Source organism: Herpailurus yagouaroundi, unplaced genomic scaffold, assembly GCF_014898765.1.
Source record: "Herpailurus yagouaroundi ecotype Mexico unplaced genomic scaffold, PumYag 29, whole genome shotgun sequence".
NCBI classification, from domain to species: Eukaryota; Metazoa; Chordata; class Mammalia; order Carnivora; family Felidae; genus Herpailurus; species Herpailurus yagouaroundi.
The window spans coordinates 59,713,012-59,737,963 of NW_024412377.1; the positions used below are offsets into that span (position 1 = coordinate 59,713,012).

General features: G+C 44.1%; 1 protein-coding gene across 1 annotated transcript in view; it reads right to left on the reverse strand.

Moving 5' to 3' along the window:
* The window catches only part of SLIT3 (slit guidance ligand 3), a 595,338-nt gene that overhangs the window by 546,445 nt on the left and 23,941 nt on the right, over nucleotides 1–24,952 (reverse strand). Inside the window, exon 2 of the mRNA XM_040444444.1 lies at nucleotides 2,870–2,941. Coding sequence (XP_040300378.1) covers nucleotides 2,870–2,941 — 72 coding nt within the window. The remainder of the gene's footprint in view (nucleotides 1–2,869; nucleotides 2,942–24,952) is intronic.

The following is a 24,952-nucleotide window of genomic DNA, read 5'->3' on the forward strand; positions in this document are numbered from 1 at the left end:
CACTTGAATGGAATTGTCTTTGAGTTGATAAGGAAGGTAATGAAACACAGTATATTAACAGTGTCTATAAAGCAGGGGAGGGGCAGTGTTTTGGCATTGGTTATCAAAATAAGAAGAATGTGCCAATTAAACAAAAGATAAACTGGAGTCCAAGAAATGCTGTAGATCATCCAGAGGATATTAATACGATCTTTTGTGATTATTTTAAACTTTCTTATTTGTAGAGAGCAGATATGGAAATCGGAATTTTTATTAGTCTTCTGGTGTAACAAAATCAAAGGGTTTTCTTTGCTAACTTGGTTAGAAAATGAAACATTAGGCAAAATTTCTGACTTATGTAAAAGGAAATCTCTTACAGATACAGGGGGTGGAAATGGAAACAGAGAAGTTACATGTTTGTTCTTTAAGCTGTCAAATGACCTGGAATCAGGAGTTTACTGCCTCTATTTCTTCAACAAAATTACCCTGAAACTGAGCCATAGAATTCCCTCAACCTGTCCCAGTCTCAGTTCTGACCCACATACATCTTGTGAGAGCTGCTGGTCATTTCACAGACACGTGACTCCTCAGGACAAAAGAAAGACTGGGCAGAGGGTGGAGTCTTCCCCTTCTGCCCTCCACCTTCTCTCCCCATCCCCCACCACTCCCACCCAGAGGATGGTGAGAGAAGCGTGAACATGTCACAGACTGGAGAACACATGAAGGGGAAAACATCTGTTATCTGGAGGCCTGACATTCAGATCCTAGTGCCCCCCCACACTGGTGTTCAGGGAAACTCACATAAGCAACTTACTCGCACATCAGGGCTGCATTTACAAAATGGGTAGGCTGTTTCTTCTTGGTTTTCTAAAATTTCTATAATGTAAATGGACAGCAGCTCTGCACAGAGGTCAGTAAGAACATGTTCAGGTTTCTGATTTCTCTTCCACATGGTTACCTGCCATGTGAAGCTGGGACAACTAAACCAACTATGCCCCTTATTTCTCCTGGGCAGAGAGGAGTTAATAACCACATAACACAGAGCTTGGTCTGTGAAAGGTACCATATATACATTGGTTGTCATCACCATCATTACTACTATCTACTTCTCTTTTCTAAAATTTTTTTTTAATTAAAAAAAAATTGTTTTAATGTTTATTTTTGAGACAGAGAGAGAGACAGAGCATGAATGGGGGCAGGGACACAGAGGGAGGGAGACAGAATCCAAAACAGGCTCCAGGCTCTGGGCTGTCAGCTCAGAGCACAACATGGGGCTCAAACTCAACGACTGTGAGATCATGACCTGAGTGGAAGCTGGACGCTCAACCGACTGAGCCACCCAGGCACCCCAGTACTATCTACTTCTCAATCAGGAAAACAACGTAGCACAAGTAATATTCCACAGGTTGCAGTGAGAATGAATAGACTACATGAAAATGTTAAAACCATAAAGCATTAAATGCACAATTATAAGAGTTAGAAGAACTTATGCCCCCCAAACTCATATGTTGATGTCCTAACCTCCAGGCTATCATAATGTGACCTTATTTGGAGATAAGGTCCTCACTGAGGTAATTCAGTTGAAATGTGGTTATTAGAGTGGGCTCTAATCTGACTGGTGTCCTTATAAAAACAGAAAATGTAAACCAGAGACCTGCATAGAAGGAAGAAAATGTGAGAGACTCATCAAGAAGACAATTATCTAGAAACCAGGAGTTCCCAAGGCCACCAGAAGCTAGAAGGGGGGGCTAGATCAGATCCCCACCCTCTCTCAGCCCTCAAAAGGAAACCAAACCCGCTGACACCTTGGTTTTGGATTTCAGGCCTCAGAAACTGTGAGATGATAAGTTTTGTTGTTTAAGCCACCCAGTGTGTGGTACTTTGTTACAGCAGCCTTAGGAAACTAGTATACTACCCATTCCTCATCTTACACACAAGAAAACTGAAGCCCACAGAGGTACAGTAATTCACCTAAGATCCCATGGGCAGTTAATTCTGATGCAGGACCAGAACCTGGTGCTTCCTGTCCCTACCACAAAATTCATTGTATTACAAAGGGTTATTGGTAAAAAGGAGGTGGCTTCAGATACCAAGACTTTAGTTGCTGCTTCTAGTAGACATTTGCCATCCACAATTCCATAACACAACAAACACCAAGGCAGTGGCCAGATGGCCCAAACGGTGCTCCAGGTCTGGAGCCACACTTATGGGTCAAAATCAACCTCTGAATAAAGTAGGAAAGAGGCTCCAATTGCTCCTCTCCTATACCTCTAAATGTCTGAGACTTGCCAATAGACAAGCCTTTAGGCACATTCTTACCACTGACAGATTTAGGGACAGGTTAAAGTGTTCAATATTTAGCAAGGAAACCTGATATTCCTTGCCCCCCTTTTGCACCAATACCCATCCCAAATTTTGCTACCTGTCTATACAGCTGTGGGTGTATAACAAGGGCTCTGACCCTGTCTGACTCTCTCCCTCCCTCCTCTCCTCTTCTCCATTAGGCAACAACATAAATAACTTTTGTTCTGATTGCTCTTTTAATGCACAGGCTGGAGAAGAAATTATAATCTCTATGGAAGAGTAGCATGGTCAGTCAACCTGACATTGCTGTCATCCTAGAAGCTGGGCCTTTTGATTTATTTGTGAATAGCCCTCTGTTTTCCCTGTCACTGGAATTGACTTCTTCCATTGGTCTAGCCCAGCCAGCAGCATGGAGACACAGAATGAGATACCTGTGAAAACCTGGGTACACTAATGAAGTGCTTTCTGCTACAGAATGTAAGTCTTGTCACCTAGTGCATACGGGTGTGATGTCAGGGCAGCAGAACATTTTCACCAGGCCTAAGAGTTGAAAATGAAATGCACTGGAGAGCCATGTGTTACTTACAAGACCCGGAGGTTCTTGAGTCCAGCGAAGTCCATTTTGGTAATCCTGGTAATATTATTTCTGTCCAGGTCACTGCAATGGAGAGCAGATCTAGGTCAGATTTTTGCAGGTTACGTTTATGGTCTATTCAACCCAGACAGTCTTGAAGGAATGCTGCTTGTCAAGGAAAAGGTAATTCCAATGATTAATGTCATCCCCTGAGCATGCCCAACCAACTTAAGGATACTGTATGGAATAAGCCATCCATTATATATGTAGTAGAGCCCTGTTATATTTAGCTTCCTGGCTTCTGTTGCCCCTTCTTTGGGTAAGAACTTTTCTTTGGAAGTCCCCTCCCCCAACTCTCAGATCATGTCACATAAGTGAGGCTTGCCCCTCTTCCCAGCTCCAGGCTAGGCTTATAAGCATCTTCACTCCCTCTGACCACAGGAATTGTTTCAGGAATGCGTACATGACTCAAATTTCTAACAGCTCTCTCCCCATTAGGTTTCCAAGCTGTTCAGCACTGCCAAAAGCCAACTTGCCACTATGAAGAGAGAGTTTTCCAGAGTCAAAAGATAAAGAGAGACTGATTCCTGGTGCTATCTTATAAGTATCTGGACCTACCCATGCTGAAGCCAAATACTTCTGTATTTCAAAATCACACGAGCCCGTCTATCCCACATCCCTATTATCTTTAAACAGTTTGAGTTGAATTTTCTACGACTTGAAAACAAAAGAATCTCGACTGACTCTGGTACCTACCTAGGTATTTATTTATTTTCCAGCTAGTTTGTAAAGTCCCTGAGGACAAAGATAATATCTCATTTAACTCCATACCCCAATATAGAAAGTATGTGCCTGGCAGAGAGTGGAGGTAATTTTACTAATCTCATACATTAGGTAAAGACAGCTACATGGATTGCTCCTGCAAAAATGGTCCCAAAGAGAAGAATTTGCCATGGAAGAACTGAAAGCATCATGGTGATATTTCTGTTGGTGAAAAAGGGTACCATGGGTATTAGGACACCAGGGTTAGAGAAAACCAAAGTCAAAAATGAACCTATGAACAAGTTATATATATATATATATATAAATATATATATATATATATTTATTTTTTTTATGTTTACTAAAATTATCTAAGAAGACTAGATGCAAAAATAAATAAATGAGACCAGGAATAATATGTTACAATTCTTTTTTTTTTTTTTTCTACGTTTATTTATTTTTAGGACAGAGAGAGACAGAGCATGAACGGGGGAGGGGCAGAGAGAGAGGGAGACACAGAATCGGAAACAGGCTCCAGGCTCTGAGCCATCGGCCCAGAGCCTGACGCGGGGCTCGAACTCACGGACCGCGAGATCGTGACCTGGCTGAAGTCGGACGCTTAACCGACTGCGCCACCCAGGCGCCCCTACAATTCTTAATAATAGATACTGAGTGATTAATTCCTATCTACTATGCCTTTTTGAGAAACTTTTCAGGTTTTGGCCACACTGTAGTTTCAACAAGGTATTTGTTTTGTTTTGTTTTTAAGATTTTTAAAAAAATATTTTATTTACTTTTGAAAGAGAAAGAGATGGAGACAGAGCGTGAGTGGGGGAGGGGCAGAGACTGAGGGAGACATAGAATCCAAAGCAGGCTCCAGGCTCTGAGCTGTAAGCACAGAACCCAATGTGGGGCTCAAACTCATGACCGTGAGATCATGAACTGAGCCAAAGTCAGACACCTGACTGACGGAACCACCCAGGCACCCCTCAACAAGGTATTTGTAAAATGACTTTGCTCCTTCCTGAACATTCAGGAACTAAGAGGCCATTTTCCCCATGACAGATCCCCACCCACACGCTCACTATTTCTTTGGTTTACCTATCCAGGTCCTAAAGTTGCCATCCATCAGTCATGCCTCAGAGGGACTTGGGAGCTCTACAGCTGCATAAAGGGAATGGAGACACAATCTTCAGATTCTCATACTTGGTATGAGGAGGGATTATTCTCCTGGTATTGAAAATAATATCAAAAATAGAAATCAAGTGAGTCCTTGGGTAACCTCACCTGGGAACCACCTCCCTTCCTCATCCAGTTTTCCACTAACAAAAATAGCAACCAAGTTGTTTCTTAGCCAGCCTGTGATGGAGTGAGGCAGTATATAGTCTTTTCAGATGTAGTGGAGTGCTGGTAAAAGGAAGAGCAAGAATTACACAGGAAAATGAAGAAAGTTGCTCGTGTGAGAGTTAGAAACAAGCACATAGACAGGAATCTCATGCTTATCCTCACTCTGAGTATTCTTCTCACCTCCGGTCTCAGTTGGGACTGATGTTTGGGGACACTGAAAATTGCAGATATGACAATGCATCTCAGGGTTTAATTACCAGGACACAGCATGATATCTTAGCAGCTTGTGCTGGTGGCCATCGCACCAATATTTTCAATTAATATTTATTATGTGAAGGGGCACATAGTGTGCTCTGCTGAAACATTGAGGATTTCAGGGGGGACGGGTCATAGGGTTGCCCCAGGCACATAGTCCATGTTTGGGAGGCGGAGCTTCAGAAGCAAGCAGCCCTGAGTTTGACTCCCTGCCCTGCCACCTAGTGAGTGACCTACCGGTAGTTCACTTCATCTCTGAGGCTCAGCTATTCCATCCACAGAATGAGGGTAATCACCTCAACCTCCAGAGATTTTAGGAAGGTCAAATGAGATGACACGTACGCACTGCTTATCCCAGTCCTTATCTGGCACTTGTTAAAGACTCAGTCGTGGCAGCTACTGCTACTGTAATTAGTTGAACTGCATCCCTCTTACCTGCACCCCCCCACTTCCACTCTGAAATTTCAGTGCACCAAGAGCTGCTGCCTGCAGCACCTCAAATTCTGTGCCTACAGATGAATCCTGGGATCCCCAAGAGACTATCTTCCTACAGATGAAAGAGGGGTGCATTTTGTGACCAATAAGTGGTACGATGGCACTACCAGCAGGCCCCTCACGCTGCCTCTCTCTCACATTTCTATGACACCTATTTCCATATCTTTCCCAGCCCCACCAACTGATGCACTGCCTGACTGCCAGGGAGGAGGTCAGGGAACACGTTCATGGGCTTTGAGGTGGCACAGGTCAGGGTTCAAATCTCTTCCCCATCCCCCCACTCCCAGCTGGGTGAGTTTCAGTATTTTACTTAACTTCGCTGAGCCTCCATGCTCTATGTCAGCCCCTCCTACTTGCAACCTTCGAATGGCAAGAAACACAAACTAGACTGCCAGCATGCTTGGCTGAACATAAGAATTCATTAAATGGACACTGAGAAGAGGCTGCAGTACCTCATGCGCCCATCGCTCCCCCAGCACCTCCGTCCCAGTCCAGGCTGCTCTGGAACTTTAGCCAGATTTCTTAGCCTTCAGCTTTGGCCTTTGAGGGAATTAGTATATCTTAGCCTACCTAGCACGAGTTCCAAACCAGCTGCAAGCCTGCTCATGAGATGGGAAGCCACTATGGTTCTAGATGAGGGGTAGGGACGTGGGGTGGCAGGAAAACATGTCTGCAAGTTGTTTCTTTGACAAACCTGCCATGGACATGTACAGTCTGTGTCCCTCTCCCTTGAACCTGAGCGGGCCTCATGACTGCTTAGACAAGCCTGGGGTAGGAATGATGTGGAATTTCTGAGGCTGGCTTAAAAGAGGTAAGAAGTGACTGCCTGGCTCTCTTTCAGAGCACTTACATGAGAGTCCTCAGCTGTCACGTTGGAAGACCAGGAGACCTAGAGTCGCCACTGGTTAAGGCCACATAAGAAGACCAGAAAGAGAATACAGAGAGAGACAGAGAGGTGCTGAAGGAGCCCTGGTGGTTCCACCCTGGCTGTTTGATTCTTTCCAGCCTGGAGGTCAGGCACGTAAGTGCAAACACCTTTGAGATTTTAGCTCCAGCCACCATCTGGGTAGGACTTATGAGAAATCCTGAGCCAGATCACCTAGCTGAAGTACTCTTGAATTCCTGCCCACAGACACTATGAGGAAGAATACTAAAGTGAGTCCTGTGTCTTAAGCCATTAAGTTCTGAAATGAGTCATTTGGCACAATACAGATATGGAAGAGAAAGGAAGAGAAAGACATTTTCTGAATATTTAATTTACCATTAACAATGGAATGCCCTTCAGATAACTCTCAAAGGCATGTCCTTTCTGCCCCGACTGCCACTCTTGAGATCCTCAGTCCTGTCATATGGTCAAGGATGGATCACAAGGGACCAAAGATACCCTGTCATCCTAGGAATGAAGTGAGAATTGGCCCTCCTCTCTGGTTCTCAGGAGTAAAGACTGTGTAATTAAGGTTGTCCATCCCACCAAGTGGGCCTTAGGACACCATGAGAATCACCCTGGTATATTATTAGTAATCACAATAGTGGGTACCATTCATTGAACAGAGCCTGGCAAGCTGTCCACCGAACCATTTTCCCTGTCTGGTACACACAGATAGTGTACATTTGTCAGCTTCTCTGGCAGGTAGGTGCAACCATGTGACTGAGTTCTCACTATTACGTGGGCTGCCTTCAGGCCTGACCCATAACACTTCTTGCTCAGTCCTCCATGCTCTTTCTCTTCCTTCATCTTGGGCTGAATTCAGTAAATCCAGTGGAGGACTCCAAGACTGTCAGACAGAAAGAACCTGAGTCCCTGAATGACTTCACAGAATAGAGACCCTCCCTCCCCTGTCTCTCCATTTACCCACATAAAACTCATTCAATAAATAATAATTCACGTTCATAATACACATTCAATAAATAATTCTTAAGCCTCTGAAATTTGTGGCCTATTTGTTATAGCAGTCTACATGGACAAATGCAGTATCTTTGAGTCAGGAACTTTCCATCTTTTTTTTTTCCTTTCTCTTTGCAACAGTTTCTGAAACATAAGTGTTATGATCTTCCTTGAAGATAAAAATACTGAAGATAGGAATTAACAAAAGCTGATGTTTTGGGGCCCAAACTCTGCACCAGACACTGTGCTAAAAACTGTATGTTCATTCTCTCTTATCCCAGACAGCAATCATATGTGGTAGATACTATTATTACCCCATTTTTCACATGAGGAAGCTGAAGCATCCTCTCTTCCATCACCAGTCTAGCTTAGATTTTACCAACAAAGCAACTTGCCATGAGGTCACACAACCAGTAAGGGGCAAAGGCTAGGATGTGAATTTGGGCTCTCTGAATGCAGAAGACAAGTGTTTTTTGTGTTTTTGTTTTGTTTTGTTTTGTTTTGTTTTTAAATCACATCATGCTGTCCATCTACATCTAGAGTCTAAGCATTTTCTACTGCATCAGGTGAACTTCTGGCAGGAAGAAAAATGAATGAATGAATAAATGAATAAATAAATAGAACAGAGCAGTACAGAGTAGAATTTCCCATCCCATCTTGAAGAAAGCAAAGGGCATTCCTGGTGGTTTGGCTGCTTCCCTCTCCAGCCAACAGGGCCCATTTCCTCTTCTGTCTTCCAGTGAGGTCTGGGCCAGTGGGAGTGCTGAGCCCCTCTGCAAACTCCAGGGAGGAGTGCTATCTTGCTGTTTTTGCCCATGTCTGGTTTCTGCCATGATGCTCATCATCTACCATATTGCCTCCATAAACAGGCATCACCATGGTAATCTCCAGCATTATTTTCCCCCATCCCAATCAGTGAATCATAAACCAATGCTATGAGTTGCAGCTTTGTGGTATTTTCACATCTGCTTGACACCTTGGGTGGGGTAGGGAGGGCAAGGAATTCAGAACAACACTGGAAAAAATGAAACAAAAATGTTCTAGGGCAGACTACTGTCCCTAACTTGGCATATGTATATTCACATCCTTCTTTTGATTCATTCTGTGGCATTCCAGCAAAACATTCTTTTTGCCATGGCACATCTGGGAAGAGGAAGCAGTAAAAACAACCTCCAGTAAAATAGCATAGTGTGGAGAAAAGGGCTTCAACACCAAACCCAGAAGATGTAGATTTGAGTCCCCTCTTCCTTCTCAGCTGTGTGACTTTGGGAACATCACTTAAATCTGTTGAACCCCAGTTGTTGGTATTGTTGTTGAGACTTTTATAAAATATGACCAAGAACACCAGCTCTATAGGACTATCAGAAGGCTCAAGAGATAAACTGTGTGAGGAAACACTTTCTAAACAGCATTTGGGGTGGTTAATTTTTCACTCACAGCCAACAACTTGTTGAAAGAGGATGCAGAGGTAGAAGTTAGGACTGGTGTCATAAAAAGATGTTTCTGTGTGATGGTACAATGTACAGAGTTAGAGAACATACCATCAGTTCAGATAAGACCATCTGCCCCTGCACAACAAGTATCTACAGAGTGCTGCTTTCTGGGTTTCAGGAAAGAAGACTCAGTATAAGGTGAACTTGGAAGGGTTACCTCACAATGAATTAATTCCCTCTTAGAGGAGTATATAAGCAGAGATTAGTAGTTAACTCATGCCAGACATGATGTACTTGTGATGGGTAGGAAACGGGACAACATAACGTATAAAGTCTTAATAATTTTAAGATCTATAACTCTTGTGTTTTGGGGGCCCAGAACCAAGTGGCCTTAAAAAATATGGCTTAGACCTTGCCCTCAGCTTGGAGTCTAGTTGAGGAGATGAACTGAGACTTGCAAGCTACTTAGAGAACAATGTAAGAGTATGCAAAATTTAGATGTTAAGAGATGTGGTTTAGATTCCATGGAGAGTGAACAATCAAAGATTTGAGACTGCTGTGAGAACAGGAGCTCAGAAGACCTGGAGCAGATGGGAAGCAAGTGCATTGTGATGGGGTGGTGACAGCAAGGGCCATGATAGGAATCACAGAGAAGTGGAGGGTCTGAGGACAAGGAAAACAAGCTTCTGAACAAGCCTTCAGACAGTGTGATGCATTCACATTCCAGATCCCAAAGCCGAATCTGGGGATTAGGAAAGTGGTAAGAGGGGGCAGAATTAAGATGTCTTGTGGTCCAGCCTGACCCCTTGTTTACCACTAGCAAAGAACAGGTTCCAACCAAACCAGAATAACTTAGTGGAGGGGCTCTGACCTCAGTTTCAATTATTCGCTCTCTACCCTGGGAAACTAACCTGATTGGACCACATTACAGGGCTGGCTCTTGTGTCTTATTTCGCTTTGAGTTGAGCAGCAGATAGAGGAAGGGAACAGAGTGAGGACAGTGTATTTATTCTCCTGCTTCCCTCCCTGAGAGGTCATCCAGGTTAGCTACTGTCTCCACCAAAGGTCACGGTTCCTCTTCATGACTGACCTCTTCCTGGTTCCAGAACATTTTGCCTCCTCTCATCTCTTCTGGCTCAGGGGCGGTAACAGCTCTACTGCTTCTAGTCCTGGTTCCCTGAGCCACACCCAGTTTCTGAAATAGTCCCTTTATAAATCAACCTTTCTGGAATAATTCTAATTTGAGTTTTTCTACCGGTTTTCTTTTTCTGACTGATATGATACATCATTCATTCATTCATTCATTCATTCAATAAACTGTCTTAAGCCTTAAGTTTCAGCTACTATACTAAATGTTGAGATGCAAGTGTAAACAAGACTGGTATGGTCTCTGACCTTAAGCAACTCAGAGTTTAGTAGGAAAAATAGAAAGGATCAATTACCACAGGCTGTGCTAAATAGTCTACACTAAGTGTTGATTAACTCTGTCTGTAAAGGGCCAGATAGTAAATAATTTAGGTTTTTCCAGCCATATTTATTTTATCACAACTATTCAACTCAGTTGTGTAGCATGAAAGCAGCCATAGACAATACACAAACTAATGGGTATGGCTGTGCTCCAGTAAAACTTTATTTACAAAACAGGCTGAAGGCCAGGTTTGGTCTGGAAGCTACAGTTTACCGACTCCTGTTCTATACTGTGCCAGAGGTATAAACAAAAGCTTATGGGAGAGTATAGAAAAATCATGTTTTAAGGGTCAGGAAGAGCTTCCAGGAAAAGGTAATGTTTTAATCGAGACTTCAAAGATGAGTTGGCCGTGGCCAGGTTGGCTGGCATAGGACTATGTGAGAGGGAGGAAAAGGATTCTAGGTAAAAGAAAGAGCACGTATAAAAGCCTAGAGGCATTACCTGAGGATAATTGCAAGCAGATTTGTTGGGCTGTCAAAGCATGTTACAGGAGAAAGCAGGACATTCCTTCTCTCCATCTTTCCTTCTTTCTTCCCTCCATTTGTTCCTTCCTTCCTTCCTCCCTCCCTCGATCCCTCTTTCTGTCCTTCCCTTTATCCTTCTTTTATTCCTACAATAGGCCTTTATTACACACCTACTTTGGACCTGGTACTGTACTTATGACTAGGGACAGTGTGTTGAACAACAACAAAAATAGTTCCCTTCTGGGAACTTTATTCTCTTAGTAATCATGGCAGATAGACTATAGGGTGGGTTACATGATCCCTGTCTCCTAGTACTAGCACCCTTATGTAATCCCTTCTCCTTGAGCAAAGCAGGACCTACTTATTTGATTCTCACCAATATAGCATGGCAAAGTGACAGGATGTCACTTCTGTGATTATATTACATACAAGTATAATGCCCATCTTGCTAGGGGACCTTTACTCTTATTACCTGTGATCAGCAAGTGGCCATATTAGGGAGGCGCATATGACAAGGAACTAAGGGAAGCCCCCCACAAAAGAACCAAGGAGGAACTGAGGACAACCACCAAGAGTCTGAAGTCCTCAATCTAACAGACTGCAATTCTGCTAACAACATAAAGAGCTTAGAAGTGGTTTCATCCCAGTTCAGCCTTCAGATGAGACCACATTCCCTAACTAACAGCTTTGTGAGATCTTGAAGCAGAAGCCTCTGGTGAACTGTAAGGTGATAAACAGGAGTTGTTTCAAGCCACCAAGTTTGTGGTAAGACTGTTACACAGGAACAGAAAACTAACACAGGGGGCCACAGGCAACCACGAATAAACCACAGAACTACAGATTACAAAAAAAGAAAAAAATAAATATCCGAAAATCATTTCAGGGTGAGGCTAAGAGAATGAAAGTAAGCATGAGAGGAAGTGGAGGCTCTAGCAAGGGTGGTGGGAGGGGCCTCTCTTTGGTAGAGACATTTGGTCTGAGACCTGAAGGGAAAGGAGGAGCCAGGCGAAGGGAGAGGCTGAAGGGAGATATTTCCAAATACAGGAACAGAATCACAACAGCCCTGAGTAGAGCAAGCATTTGGAAGGCCTAAGCAACAGAAAGGTCAGGTGACTGGAGCAGAATGGGAGTGACTGGAGCAGATACCAAATGGAGTCACAGATGCAGGAGGCACCCAGGCTGTGGAGCATCCATGGGGCAGCCTGCATGCTTTCAGCACTCAGAACCACAGAAGAGGTCAAGCAGGGAAGCAACTGGTTTAACAGCCCTCAGCTCTTTCCACTGACATTAAACCTGTCCCCACAACCAGATTTGTGTCCCCAAGATGCCAACGTCTCTCACAGTGCAGCAGCACTGCAGCCAGGTGGGCATCATGGCTATCCTCAGCCTGTCACATTTAATTCTTTCTTCTTTCAGTCCACAAACCTTTACTGAGCATCTTACAAATCTGGGACTCTGTGAGGCACTCTATCAACACATACGTCCCCGCTATCTGCTGGCCTTGAAAGCCCTCAACATCCTTTCTCCCTCCAAATCCTACCACTATGTCTACTCAAAAGATATGTTGAAGTCCTAACTGCCAATACCTGTAAATGTGACCTTATCTGGAAATAGGGTCTTTGCAGATGGAATTAGTTTCAGATGAAGCCATTAGGGTGGCCCCAATCCAATATGCCTAGAGTCTTCACAAGACAACAGGACAAACACAGGGAGGACAGGAACAAACAACAGAGACAGGAGCTGGAGTGAGGCAGCCGCAGGTCAGTGGATGCCAAGGACCACCAAGGACCAGAAGCTAGAAGAGGCAAGGAAGGATCCCCCCGCTATACACTTCAGAGTGAGCACGGCCACACCGATTCCTTGATTTTGGACTCTTAGCCCCCAGAAGTGTGACAGAATGTGTTTCTGTTGATTTAAGCCACTCAGTTTGTGGTACTTTGGTTTGGCCACCTCGGGAAACATATGGCTTCTCTTCAGGCTTTGCAAGGCCCCCCCCCAAGCCTCTTCTCTGCAGCTTTCCCAGCCTCTCCATCCCACACTGATCTCTCCCTTCTCTGAACTTCTGAACTTCTGCATCAGTTAGCCTCTGCACAATCCATTTTGGCCTTTCATCACATTTCCTTCCACCTCGTGTGTGCTGCCTGTTTCCTGTGTGTTTGTCTCGTCTCCCAAAGGACTGTGATGCTCTGTGGGAGCCAAAACCACATATCACACTCCCCTCACTTCCTCCCAGACACCTTGGATGAAGTGAGGTCCCTTGGAGACACTCAGAGAAATGTACACTAGTGTTCTCTGGATGCTGGGGTGAAGAGTTTTGTTGGTTTTTTTCTTAAATATTTTACATTTTGCTTCTTAGGACTGCCAATGTTTTCTGCAATAAATATGTATTACTCACGCACCCTTCCCTCTCTCCCCCGCAAAATGTTGGAAAAAGTGGCCTGGCTGAAATAGGACTTTTCTCATGGCTAAAGTGACCAGCAGAGCTAAAGCCATGTAAGACCTGGAAATCTGGCCAAAGGAAGATGTACTTTGATAAGCCCCAGGGCAGTTCTTAGAATCTGCTCAGATGGCCCTATGCTTATAGGTGTCTTTCTTTCTTTGCTTTCTCTCCCCAGCCATCCATTCATCTTTCATGATAGAGGAGAGGAAACAGTATGTGTTCAAGAACCATCAAATCACCACCCCACTAGGTCATACGTGGCCACATTTCACTGTGGATCACCCTCACAGAGCTTCCCCTTCGTGCGGGGGGGGGGGGCGCGCAGCCTGTTCAACAGAGACATTACTGAATTATTTTCTGACTTTTTCACTTCATCCTCATCAGTTACATAACTACATACAAGTTTAAAAACACATACAGGCATTCGGGAGAGAAATGACTGAATTTGATTTAAAAAACTGGCTTCACACTACCTCAGTTGTTTGGGAACTAAGCCTCCCTGGGCTGAATTTCTGACTTGGCAACACTCTCGCATATATAATTTTACACCTGCAGAAGTTTGCAGCCAGTGCTATACAGACAGCTACCTGCAGGGAGGAGAGGAGCCAGACAGAGGGGCAACCTGGATGGTTGGATGTGGGGGTGGTGAGGGCCCTACAAGGAGGACGGGCAAGCATGGGTCTCTGCTCTTCCTCTCCCTGCAGCAGGAGGGCTCCCTGCTGGCCCCTGTCTTGCTCTGTTCAGCTTCATGCTCCAGCAGGAAAGGGCATACAGGGGGCATATCTAGCTCTTTGCTGGAGGCAGTAGAGTAGAACTTGTAAACTGGTAGCCCATGGACCAATTCTGGCCTGCAGACATGTTTAGTCTGGCCCTTGATATACTTTTAACATTATTAATTAATTGCCAATTTGGAAGCATTTCACATACAAATCTGGAATTCTAGATTGTCTCCAAAAAATCAGATGATCTGACCCACTGGGCTCTCATGGCCACCGGAAACTGTAGCTAAAAGGCAAGTGCCCATTTTGGATAAGGTATGGACTCTCATTCATCTGCTTCCTCACTTATGCCACCTGCTAGGCCCTTACAGGCACTGCAGTTTGAGATCCTTCTCCCTGCTCCAGAACATAACGCTTAAGGAAGCAGGCACTAGAATCAGACAGCCTGGGCTCAAATTTTGCCAGACAGTGGTAATGATTTTAGGCAAACTCATCCCTAAGTTTCTGTTTTCTCGTCTGTAAAATGGGTATAATAACAGTACCTATTTCCTAGGGTGTTGTGAGCATTAAATGAGATGAGAAAGTGATTTAGCACAGGACCGGTCATCTAGTAAATACCCAATATGTAAACATTGTCATTAATTTGTTGATTATTATTCATACAAAACATGAGCACAGGAAGATGGAGAATAGGTTAGTGAGACCTCAGTGCTGAACTAAACTCAAAGGCGCACATACTCCAATCCACAGCTCTCTTCCCAGATCTTCCTAGTCCACGCAAGCACACCCTTCAATAAAACATCCAGAGGGATTATCTCTCCCTTCATGACACACCCCAGGGCATCCCAGTCCTGACTCTCAGAAACAAACAAACAAAAAAAGAATAAATCCTTCCCCAATTCTTCCTACAATGACATATGACAATTTCTTTCTTTCTGAGCAGTAACCTCCAGGTAATGACTACATGTCCAGAAATCTCAAACCTTCCAAATTCTTCCCAGAAGGCCCATTCTTAAAACCCCTCTCTACCCTATAGAGGAGGGCATCTGAAAAAAAATGAAAGGCTCCACAAATCGCTGGAAATTATGAAACAGAAATCTCAGAAGAGATTGGGATCAGCCTTTGAAAATGTGGCAAGAAATGTAAGGCACATGATATGGCAGGAACAATGCTATGTGTTCACCAAACGATTCTATTTTCCTCCTAGGTAAACAGCAAGATTAAATTTCTGGGCACCCCTTATATCTAGGTGGGACCACGTGACTGATTTCTGATTGAAGAAATGTGGATGAAAGTGATACAAGCCATTTCCAGGCAAGGCTATAAAACATCCTTCACATTATACTCTCTTCCCTTCTCTTGTCTTCTTTGACATGTGTAGGCCATGTCTCAAAAATGATAGTGTCCTGTGATGGAAGGAACCTGGGTTCCTGAGTGACAAGATGGTCACAGCCCACTACCAAGACCAACTACACTAGACTCTGATATAAGAAAGTAATACACTATTATTGTGTTTTGCCACTGCTAATCTGGATTTGTTTCTGCAGCATAGTCTTGTCCGTACTAACTGATACACATGGGAGTTTGGCAGAGTGGGAAAGAAAGGCCTAAGAAGCTAAGTATCCATGATTTTTCTCTGTGCTCTGTTTCTAACCCATAGCATGATTTTGGAAAAGCTACCTGCCCCCAACCTTTGAAAGGAGGAAAATAAACTGGTTGATCCCCAGGGTCAGAATCTCACTGACCCTGAATTCTCACCCATGAAAATTCTCACAGGCTTTGGACTCCATTAACACACATTACCTTAAATTATGTTTTTAAGAAGGCCACCTAAGCTCTAGTCAACAGAGGTAGGAAAGCTGCAGCCAGCCCACATTAGAGTCTAAATAAATATTTGTGGAGTAATTATTATGCAAGAGCCAATGTGTGCTGGGTGTTGACCATGTGCTAAGCACTATTCTAAGTACTTCACATTCAGTGCCTCTTGTAATCCTTACAACCAGCCTGCAAGGCTGGTGCTATTATTAGTTCCATTTTATGAATGAACAAATGGAGGCACAGGGAGATTATGACCCTTATCTATGATCACAAACTGGTAAGTACACCAAGGGCATTTATATTCAGACAGTTAGAGGTCAGTGCCTGAGAACTTAGCAATCAATCAACTTGCAAAAAATAGAGTCCTGAGGGGTGAAAGGCAAAATGAAATGGTCTGATCAGAGAGTTTCCTTAACATACCCACAATTTTAGCTAAACCAGTAAACTCCAACTTTTTGGGAGTTGGGGCTGTATCTTACTTATGTTTGAATCCCCAGGGTCCTGCACAATGTCTGACATATAAAAAGCACAAATAAACATTTGTTGAATGGCTGAGTGATCTGAACCTAGCTCTTTATCAACATTTTTAACTGAGTTACATTTGTCTTTCATTGACAATGACTTGAGATCCAAATTCAGTATCAGTATTTCATTTGTACCAGTAAATCTGATCACCAGTTAGAACTAGAGTGATCATATAATTTCTCATCCAAACTTGAATGCTTTTGTGAATCAAAGGAGATGCCATTAATGATTATTTCAGGCAAAGAGGCAGAAATTAGGACTGTTCTAAGCAATTCAGCACAAGTGGTCATCCTAGCTACAGTCACAAAAACCCACAACAGAGGTGAGTGACAAAGGAAGTACTCCCAAGGGGCCTGACTGTTCACAATGTCCTTGTTCTTAAGGAATGTCCCTTCTTGTCCACTTGGGCGGCAAACACTTCAAAGCTTATACCATTTGTAGGACATGTCATGGTTAAGTGTCATTCTCCAAATGATGCACATCTCCAAACCCAACAGCCATAGAGCACACACACTATTAACTTTTAATATAGGTGCATTAATCACTTTAAGAAAACAGGAAGGAGCAGCCCCAGGAATGCAATGATTGCTACAGGAATATAAACATGGATTGCATTGGAACAGACTACATACTTTGTATAAACACTAATAAAGTGAGTTCAGGCTGAGCTGTGACTTTAAAGGAAATTCTTCCCCATAAACATGTCCTGCCATGCCCTAATAACTCTTTAATTTGATGCACATTTGGGAAGGATGATGCGAAGTAATCACAGAATAATGTTAAGGTCTGTTGCGAAGGAGGAGGGGGTGGAATGTGATGCAACTTGGAGCTAACACCATCTACCAGAGAGTTGGCTCCATTGCTCATTTCACACATGGAGGGAATTTGCCGAGTGACATGCAGGAAATCAGAGACAGGTCTTTGCAGGTTCAGCACAAGAAGATTCTGGGTGTCATCTGATGGTTCCATTAGAGGACTCTTGGCCAGTCCATTTCTGGCCTGCTTTCTCTTGCTGGAGACAGCAAAAGTGGCTTCTACTTGTATGTGGACTCTCTACTTCCTAGAACAAGGCTCTTCAAATCTCAACTAGACTATAAGCTCCTTGAGAGCAGAGAATACTTCTCACCTATCTGGAATCACCCATCAGGCTGACATGGCCCCGTACCCCTGCAAGAAAGCAGAATGGCACAGAGCTGAAGCTGTACCATCGGGGATCACGACATAGTATAACTGTGTGGTTGGGGCAAGCCGCTCTGCTCATGTGAGGATGGGGTTAATAGCACCTACTGAACCTTAGCAGGCTTTAAAGATGATAAAATATTCAAGATAAAGGGCCTGATAAATTAAAAGAGTTGTACAAATGTTGGAAATTATAACTGCTGGAAAGCATAATAATAATAATAATAATAATAATAATAAACAGTAATAATAATAATAGTTTGGCATGTGTTGATTTATCACTATGTGTCAGGTACTGTTCATCTCCTTTGAGTTCCCACAGAAATTCTAAGAGGTAGGTACTATTATTGGCCCTGTTTTACAGAAAACTGAGCTCCCTAGAGGTTATGCAACATCCCCCAGTTCGCACATCTAAGTATTATCCACAAAGTAATGATTTTGGAGGGCAGGCTAGATTGTCAGGGCTCCCTGCTCTCTGCTCTCCTACATCACAAGGAATTGAAGGAATTGAAAGAATTATATCTGTCTACTTTACCATGAACAACCAGAGGGCAAGGGTTGTGTGGGAGTCTCCTGTACATCTCCAGGATCCAGCAAAGAATGGGAAAATTAAGGCTTTTGGATCAAATGACTAGCTCCTCCCTCACCCAGCCACTCTTACTTGTGTACCAACTCTTGGCATCCATAACCAAAAGCATCATTGTGCTTCTCTACTCTCAGCAAGACAAGAGGCCTCAGCCTTGTGCCCTGGCTGCCTTGAAATGTAGCCCAAAGAGCTCATCCATCTATCTAGGCAGTTCCCCACACCACCCACTGCCCCCCCCCCGCCCCCGCCACATACCCCACATACACACCAGGCTCATCTCAAGTACCATGCCTTTGCTCAGGCAAGTCTCCCATTTGTAATGCCTTCTCCCATGGACCAAAATGAATGTAGCTAACAGGAAGCTTGGCTGAGGAATAAGGACCTTCTTTAATAGGGTGCTAAAGAAGAAGAGCTAAAAAGGAAGAGGATACCTTTATAGTACACCAGCGGGGCAGCGATGGACCCACCAACCCCAGTCAGGTGGGAGCCACTTTCCTGCATCTGGCACCAATAAAATGCCTAGGGACAAGAGTTAGGTTGGGAGAGAGAAGGTCTCATCTGATTCTCCAACCAGTCCTGCATGTCCAGACCCAAAGAGGCAAATATCCCTTTCATCATTCATGAAACCATATCTTGCTTATTATGACAATTTTTAAAACTTCTCTGATGATTCCTTTGAGAATCCAATTTGTTTCCTTTGTAAAGAGGAAACAATTCTCTTCTCAGTTTGGGAGGTGGGGGACATTCCATTTATCTTCAGGGGAAAATCTGTTTCCTATTACGAATCACATTCTGTAGGTCTATTTGCGAAGAATAAATCTCTACACTTCATGCAGGAAAAAAAAATTCTCTTTTCGCTGTTCTACAAAAATCCCTGAAGGGAGGCTCCTGCCGTCTTCTAGCAATTGTGACAAAGACTGGATTTCCATCCCTTGCTTTGAGTAAAGGGAACTTTTTACTCATTTTCCGAAAATCAGTATCCCAGAATCATCTAGTATACCTCAGAGAGCCTACTATGCAGTAATTCGTTCAATCAGCATTTATGGGTGGAAACTGAGGGTCAGGATCAAGAGAGATCCTGGGAAGCCATGGATTAAAATAAATACATAACCTTCCAAATCCCTGTACTCTGGGATGGAGGTCAGCAAGCTATGGCCCACAGGCCAAATCAAGCCCACTGCCTGTTTTTGTATGGCCCATGAACTAAGAATGGCTTCTATATTTTTAAATGGTTGAAAAATCAAAAGAAGAATAATATTTCACGACACATAAAAATATATGAAATTCAAATTTCAGTACCCATAAATACAGTTTTTCTGGAACACAGCCACACTCATCTGTTTATAGACTCTCTGTGGCTGCTTTCGTGCTACACGGGCAGAGTTGAGTAGCTGCTATTGAGACTGGTACCAAGGGCCTAAATATGTACTTTACAGAGAATTTTTGCTGACCCCTGATATAGGAGCTTACAAAGTCTGGTAGGTTTGAAAACAAGGAAATATCAGTGTTATAACTGAATGTGTCTCCCCCAAATTCTTCTGTTAAAGTCCTAATCGCCAGTGTGATGATGTTTGGAGGGGGTGCCTTGGAAGGTAATTATGTTTAGATGAGGTTGTGAGAGTAGAGCCCCATGAGGAGATGAGGAAGAGACATCAGACCACTCTCTTCCACATGTGAGGAAGAGAGAAGGCAGCCATACCCAAGCCAGGAAGACAGCTTTCACCAGAACTCAATCGTGTTTGTACCCCGATTTCAGATTTTCAGCCTCCACAACTATGGGAAATAAAAGTCTGTTGTTTAAGCCATCCTGTCTATGGCATTTTGTTATAGCATCCTGAGCTAAGACAGGCAGCATTCACAATAACCAGAAGAATAAAAACCACAATATTAACATGGAGGGTGATGCATAATGCTTAAGTATGGGCACCAGGGTTGGACTGAAGCTTATTCTGCACCGTGGCTGACTTAGCATCATGATGCAGGGAGTTATTTAAATTCTCTGTGCCTCCAATTCTCTATCTGTAAAATGGACACAATTGCAATGTCCTCTTCATGGGTTGAGAATTAATCTACTGTGTGCATATCAAGAGGACAGGACAATGCCCAGCCCATAAACACTCAACATCCCTTTACTCTTATTATCACCACTCCTGCTGCTTGCACAACTTCAGGAGATACTGTTCAAGAGAATACAGTGAGAATGGCACCCCTGAAGGACATAATGTGCATAGTTACCCAGGAGTTCAGCAATATGGTGGCTCTGATTACGGCTAATATTACAATGATGCCTGCACAGAGTTTTGAGGAAAGAGGGGAGCAGACACACCATTCCAAATGGAGTGGGTGGTTGCCATGTATTTTTATTGCCATGTCATTCACTTTTCCATTATGAAAAGAGACTCAAGAAGACAGTATTAAATGAACTGTGGGGGACTCCAGCCCAGACCCCCAACTTCTATGCCTGTCTTTCGCTCTGCCCACAGTCTCTGCCCAGTCATTCCGGGGTGGGTCTCCAATGCCCACTCCTACGATTACACCTTGCTCCTGGTCCCCCAAACTCTCAGGCTGTGGGCTATTTTAAGCCCAAATTAAAGACTCCTCTTTCCTGAATGGTTGCAATTTCAGTCTGTGGTTTGTTCACTCTGACGTGGCTTGGGGCCATGGTGTTGGTGTGTGGGGCACTGCAAAGGGGTAAATTGTTTTAGGAAGGAGGCAAGGGGCTTTGCAGAAACCATTTCACTGCAGCACACTCACTGTGGAAAATACAAGCACATAGATGAACAAATAAAAAGAGAACAACAGTGGGAGAGTCCCATATATCTGGAGAACAATGCTAAAAATAGCACCATGTCAGAAGCGAGGAAGCACTAGAAGCTATGTAATGCTTCAAACCCCAGAGAAAGGGACTTGCCATTCAAATTCCACAAGCACAAGTGACTTGTTTCTTCACAAGCCTCTTGCTGGAAGGACCTTTGAGGCTCTGACCTTTGAAGGCCTCGTGATCCACAGAAACCTTGCCATTGACCCTAGTACTGCAGAGTAGAGCTCAGGAAACTGAGACCACAGGAAAAGCCTCTGGGGCTTCCCCCTGGGAGATCTGGGTCCATAGTCCAGTGATGGATAAATGAACACACTGCTGGGTAAGGTAGGCAGGTGAGGAAGAAGGAGACCAGAAGGAAACTGGGTGGGAGCAGGACAGAAATCTACCAAGCTCTCCTAAGTCTAAGTTGAAAGAAACATGGATAAGTGTGCTCAGGATCCCTCTCTGTTCCTTCCTCTGTCCTTTGCTTCTCATGTTCCTAAGGGAACAGAAAGGGAGAGTGAGGGCAGAGTCATTGCAATTTCTTCCCTATCATGTTTGCAGTCTCATTAGATACCTCCACCAGACCAATTCCTGATTCCTGATTCCTGGTCAATTCCTGATTTGGCCAGTTGCATTCTGGAAGCTTTCACAGATGCTCAATGTGGACTCCCTAAGCAGCAACTGTGGGTGCAGCTGGCCCCAAAAGACAACACCTCCAGGATCATGAGTCCATTCTGGAATTTAGGTTTCTAGACCTGCACATAGACACGAGGGAGTCTGCAATCTTTTGGTTGAGTACTCCCCACCCTAAGTGGCTAGAAGTGGGTGTCACATTGGCTCCCCATCATTGATTCCCACTGTACAGACCCTGTTTTGTTTGCTTGGCAAAAAAGGGTTTTTAAATAATGAGTTTTTGCTGAGCATGTAGTCCCCCGTTCACTTATGCCCTTATGAGCCCCCATCATTCCCTATGTCTTCACAGGCAGCCCAATTCACCCATTTATATTATCTATCTGGCTCAAGTACGTGATTGGATTTGATTCCAGACTTTATCCTGACTAAATGCTTTCCCACTAGTGTAACCAAGTCTCAGGAACCAGTCCTTGCTCCAGGGCCCAGCACAGTGCCTGCCTTACCTAATACAACCACTCAGACAACAGTGGGTGATTTGTATGTACTAACGTGATTGTGTCTCTCACACACAGCTTCTGAGAGGATATGACAAGAGAGAAGAGAAGAGAAGGGAAGAATTACTCACCCAACCATCTCTCTGGGATACTTGATGCTACAGGTCCACTGAACCACACCCCAAATGCCCAGGGACAAATTGGTGGAGATGGCTGTAGGTGAGCCAAGTCTTGGCTCCAATAAAATTGAGAACAGCTGGCACTTCTGAATACCCTAGTCCCTGGGGGTCTGGGCTGAGTGCACACTGGTAACCGCTAGCCCTTTCCCCCTTTTCTTCTTGTCATGCTTAATTACACCAGGATTATGCTGAGTCAAGCAACCTGTTAGGGTGGGGGCCCAGCCATGACCTTTCCCATTGCTCTCAGCCAGCTCCTGGGTCTCAAGTAGCCGTGTGCATTTCCACTGAGAAACCCAAGAATAAGCTCAGCACTGATGTGCGTGATGCCAAATACTAAGCCCCACACCTCAGCCCCTGGGAGGACAGCCCCTTCTGATTTGAGAGTGAACAAAAGGGCCTTGCAAAAGCCACACCACCTGCATTCGGCCTTGAAACAGAGCCTCCTTGGCCACGGAATGTGGCAACCAACAGTCAGCTAAAGGCAGCCATGGGAGACAGAGGCAGGCCTGCTGAGCACTCTCAAGTACCCTCTGGCTTTGCCAGGGTTTTACCCAAGGCTTGACTTCTAGTTCCTGCACCCTTATTCTAGCGTCAGAGAGGATCACTCTGTGCCACTCCAGGAGCGCATAGCCCTGCACTTCTCTACACACATGTACACTCATATTCACATATATGCACAACCTTCTACAAATGCTCAAGAGAAATTTATGCCACCAAGTGCTCTAGATCAGGGTTCCCATTCTTGGATGCACAGTAGAATCACCAAGGGATCTATACAAAACTTGCTGCCCAGGCCACACTGAGAACAATGAGATCAGAATCTCCAGGGGTAGGTATCAGTCATCAATATTATTTTAAAGCCCCCCAGGTGATTCCAATGTGTAGCTAATGTTAAGAATCATTGCCCTGGGTAAACCAAAAACCCTGGAAAATTCCATCCTCCAAACTACACTTTGAGGCTGAGCTCCCAAGCTGGAACTGTGCTCAAGATATGAGGGAAACCTGAGGTTTTTGGCCACAAAGCCACAGAGATTGAGGATATTCATTCAACAGGCACTACTGAGCACCAACTATATGCTGGGACCTCTTCTAGGTATCTAGAGATTGTCTCAAGAGCTATACATGCAGAGTTCAAGTGGCTTGTAAATTCGGTCTTAGCGAGGCTGGTCTCTGAATCAACCAACCGACCAGCTGACATTTACCTAACACCCAGTGTGTGCGAGGCTGGCTCTGTAAAAGATGCTACGCAATATCAGGTGAAATTCCTTTTTTTTTTTTTTAAGAAGGTGAAATTTCTGACCCCCAGGAGTTTAAATCCTACATGGCAAAGCCTATTTGCACATGGAGAAATAAAAACATGGTATATGAAGGAGAAATGAATATGTGATCAAACAATTCAAAATGACAAAGACACATCAAGCATCTACTTTGTGCCAGGTACTGTAATGCAAGGAGAACAACAAAGATAGGATCCTTGTCCTCAAAGAGCTTGGATTAGAACAGTGGTTCCCAAAGTGGGGTCACCCAGTCAGGAGCATCAGCATCACCTGGGAACCTATTATTCGAAATGCACATTCTTCAGCCTCATTCCAACCTCCTAGATCAGAACTTCTGGAGGTGAGGCCCATCAGTCTGTGTTTAAACAAGCCCATGGGATACCTGAGTGGCTCAGTCGGTTGAGCGTCTGACTTTGGCTCAGGTCATGATGTCGCGGTTCATGAGTTCGAGCCCCGTATCGGGCTCTGTGCTCACAGCTCAGAGCCTGGAGCCTGCTTCAAGTTCTGTTTCTCCCTCTCTCTGCCCCTCCCTCACTCATGCTCTGTTTCTCTCTCTCTCCCTCTCTCTTTCTTTTTCTCTCTCTCTCTCTCAAAAATAAATATATGTTAAAAAATTATTTTTAAACAAGCCCAGGTGATTCTGATGCCTCCTCAAGTTTAGGAACCAATAGTTTAGAGAACTAGTTAATGCTACAGGCATTGAGAAAGGGAAGACAGTTCCTCTGATCAAGGGTTGATGAAAGGATTTGACTCCTGGCTCTGACATACTTCTTGGAACCTTAAGCAACTACTTTAGTCTCCTTATGGCCTCTATTTTGTCAACTGTAAAGTAGTAATAAGCAGTAAGTGGTAATGAGGTCTACCATGTAGAGTTGTATTATGAGTACCTGGGTAATGTGTAAAAGTCACCACAACAGTGCCTGGGGTCTAGTAAGTACTCCATAAGTGATCTCCAGCACTAATAGCCATGGTCCAAAGGAGCTGTTGAGCAAATGAATGTTGACAGAGTGAATGAAAGAATGAACTAATTAATTAATGCATGATTGATGGGGACTGGATTTGGCAAGCCTCGAAAGGCAACAAAGAATGAGGACTTCATTCTTGTGCAAATGGGGAGATTTTCAAGATGAGACACAGGCTTCTAAGACTGAGTGGTCATAACACATGACAGATCTTGAGACTGGCATCTTCCTGGCTCAGCTTGCAAAGCAATCTCAAGGAAGGTTTTCCTGCCATAGCAGCCATGTGTTGCTTATGCATTGGGGCTCTGGAGCCAAACTATCTGGGCTCAAGTGCTTACTAGTTGTGTGGTCTCAGATGAGTCACTTAAGCC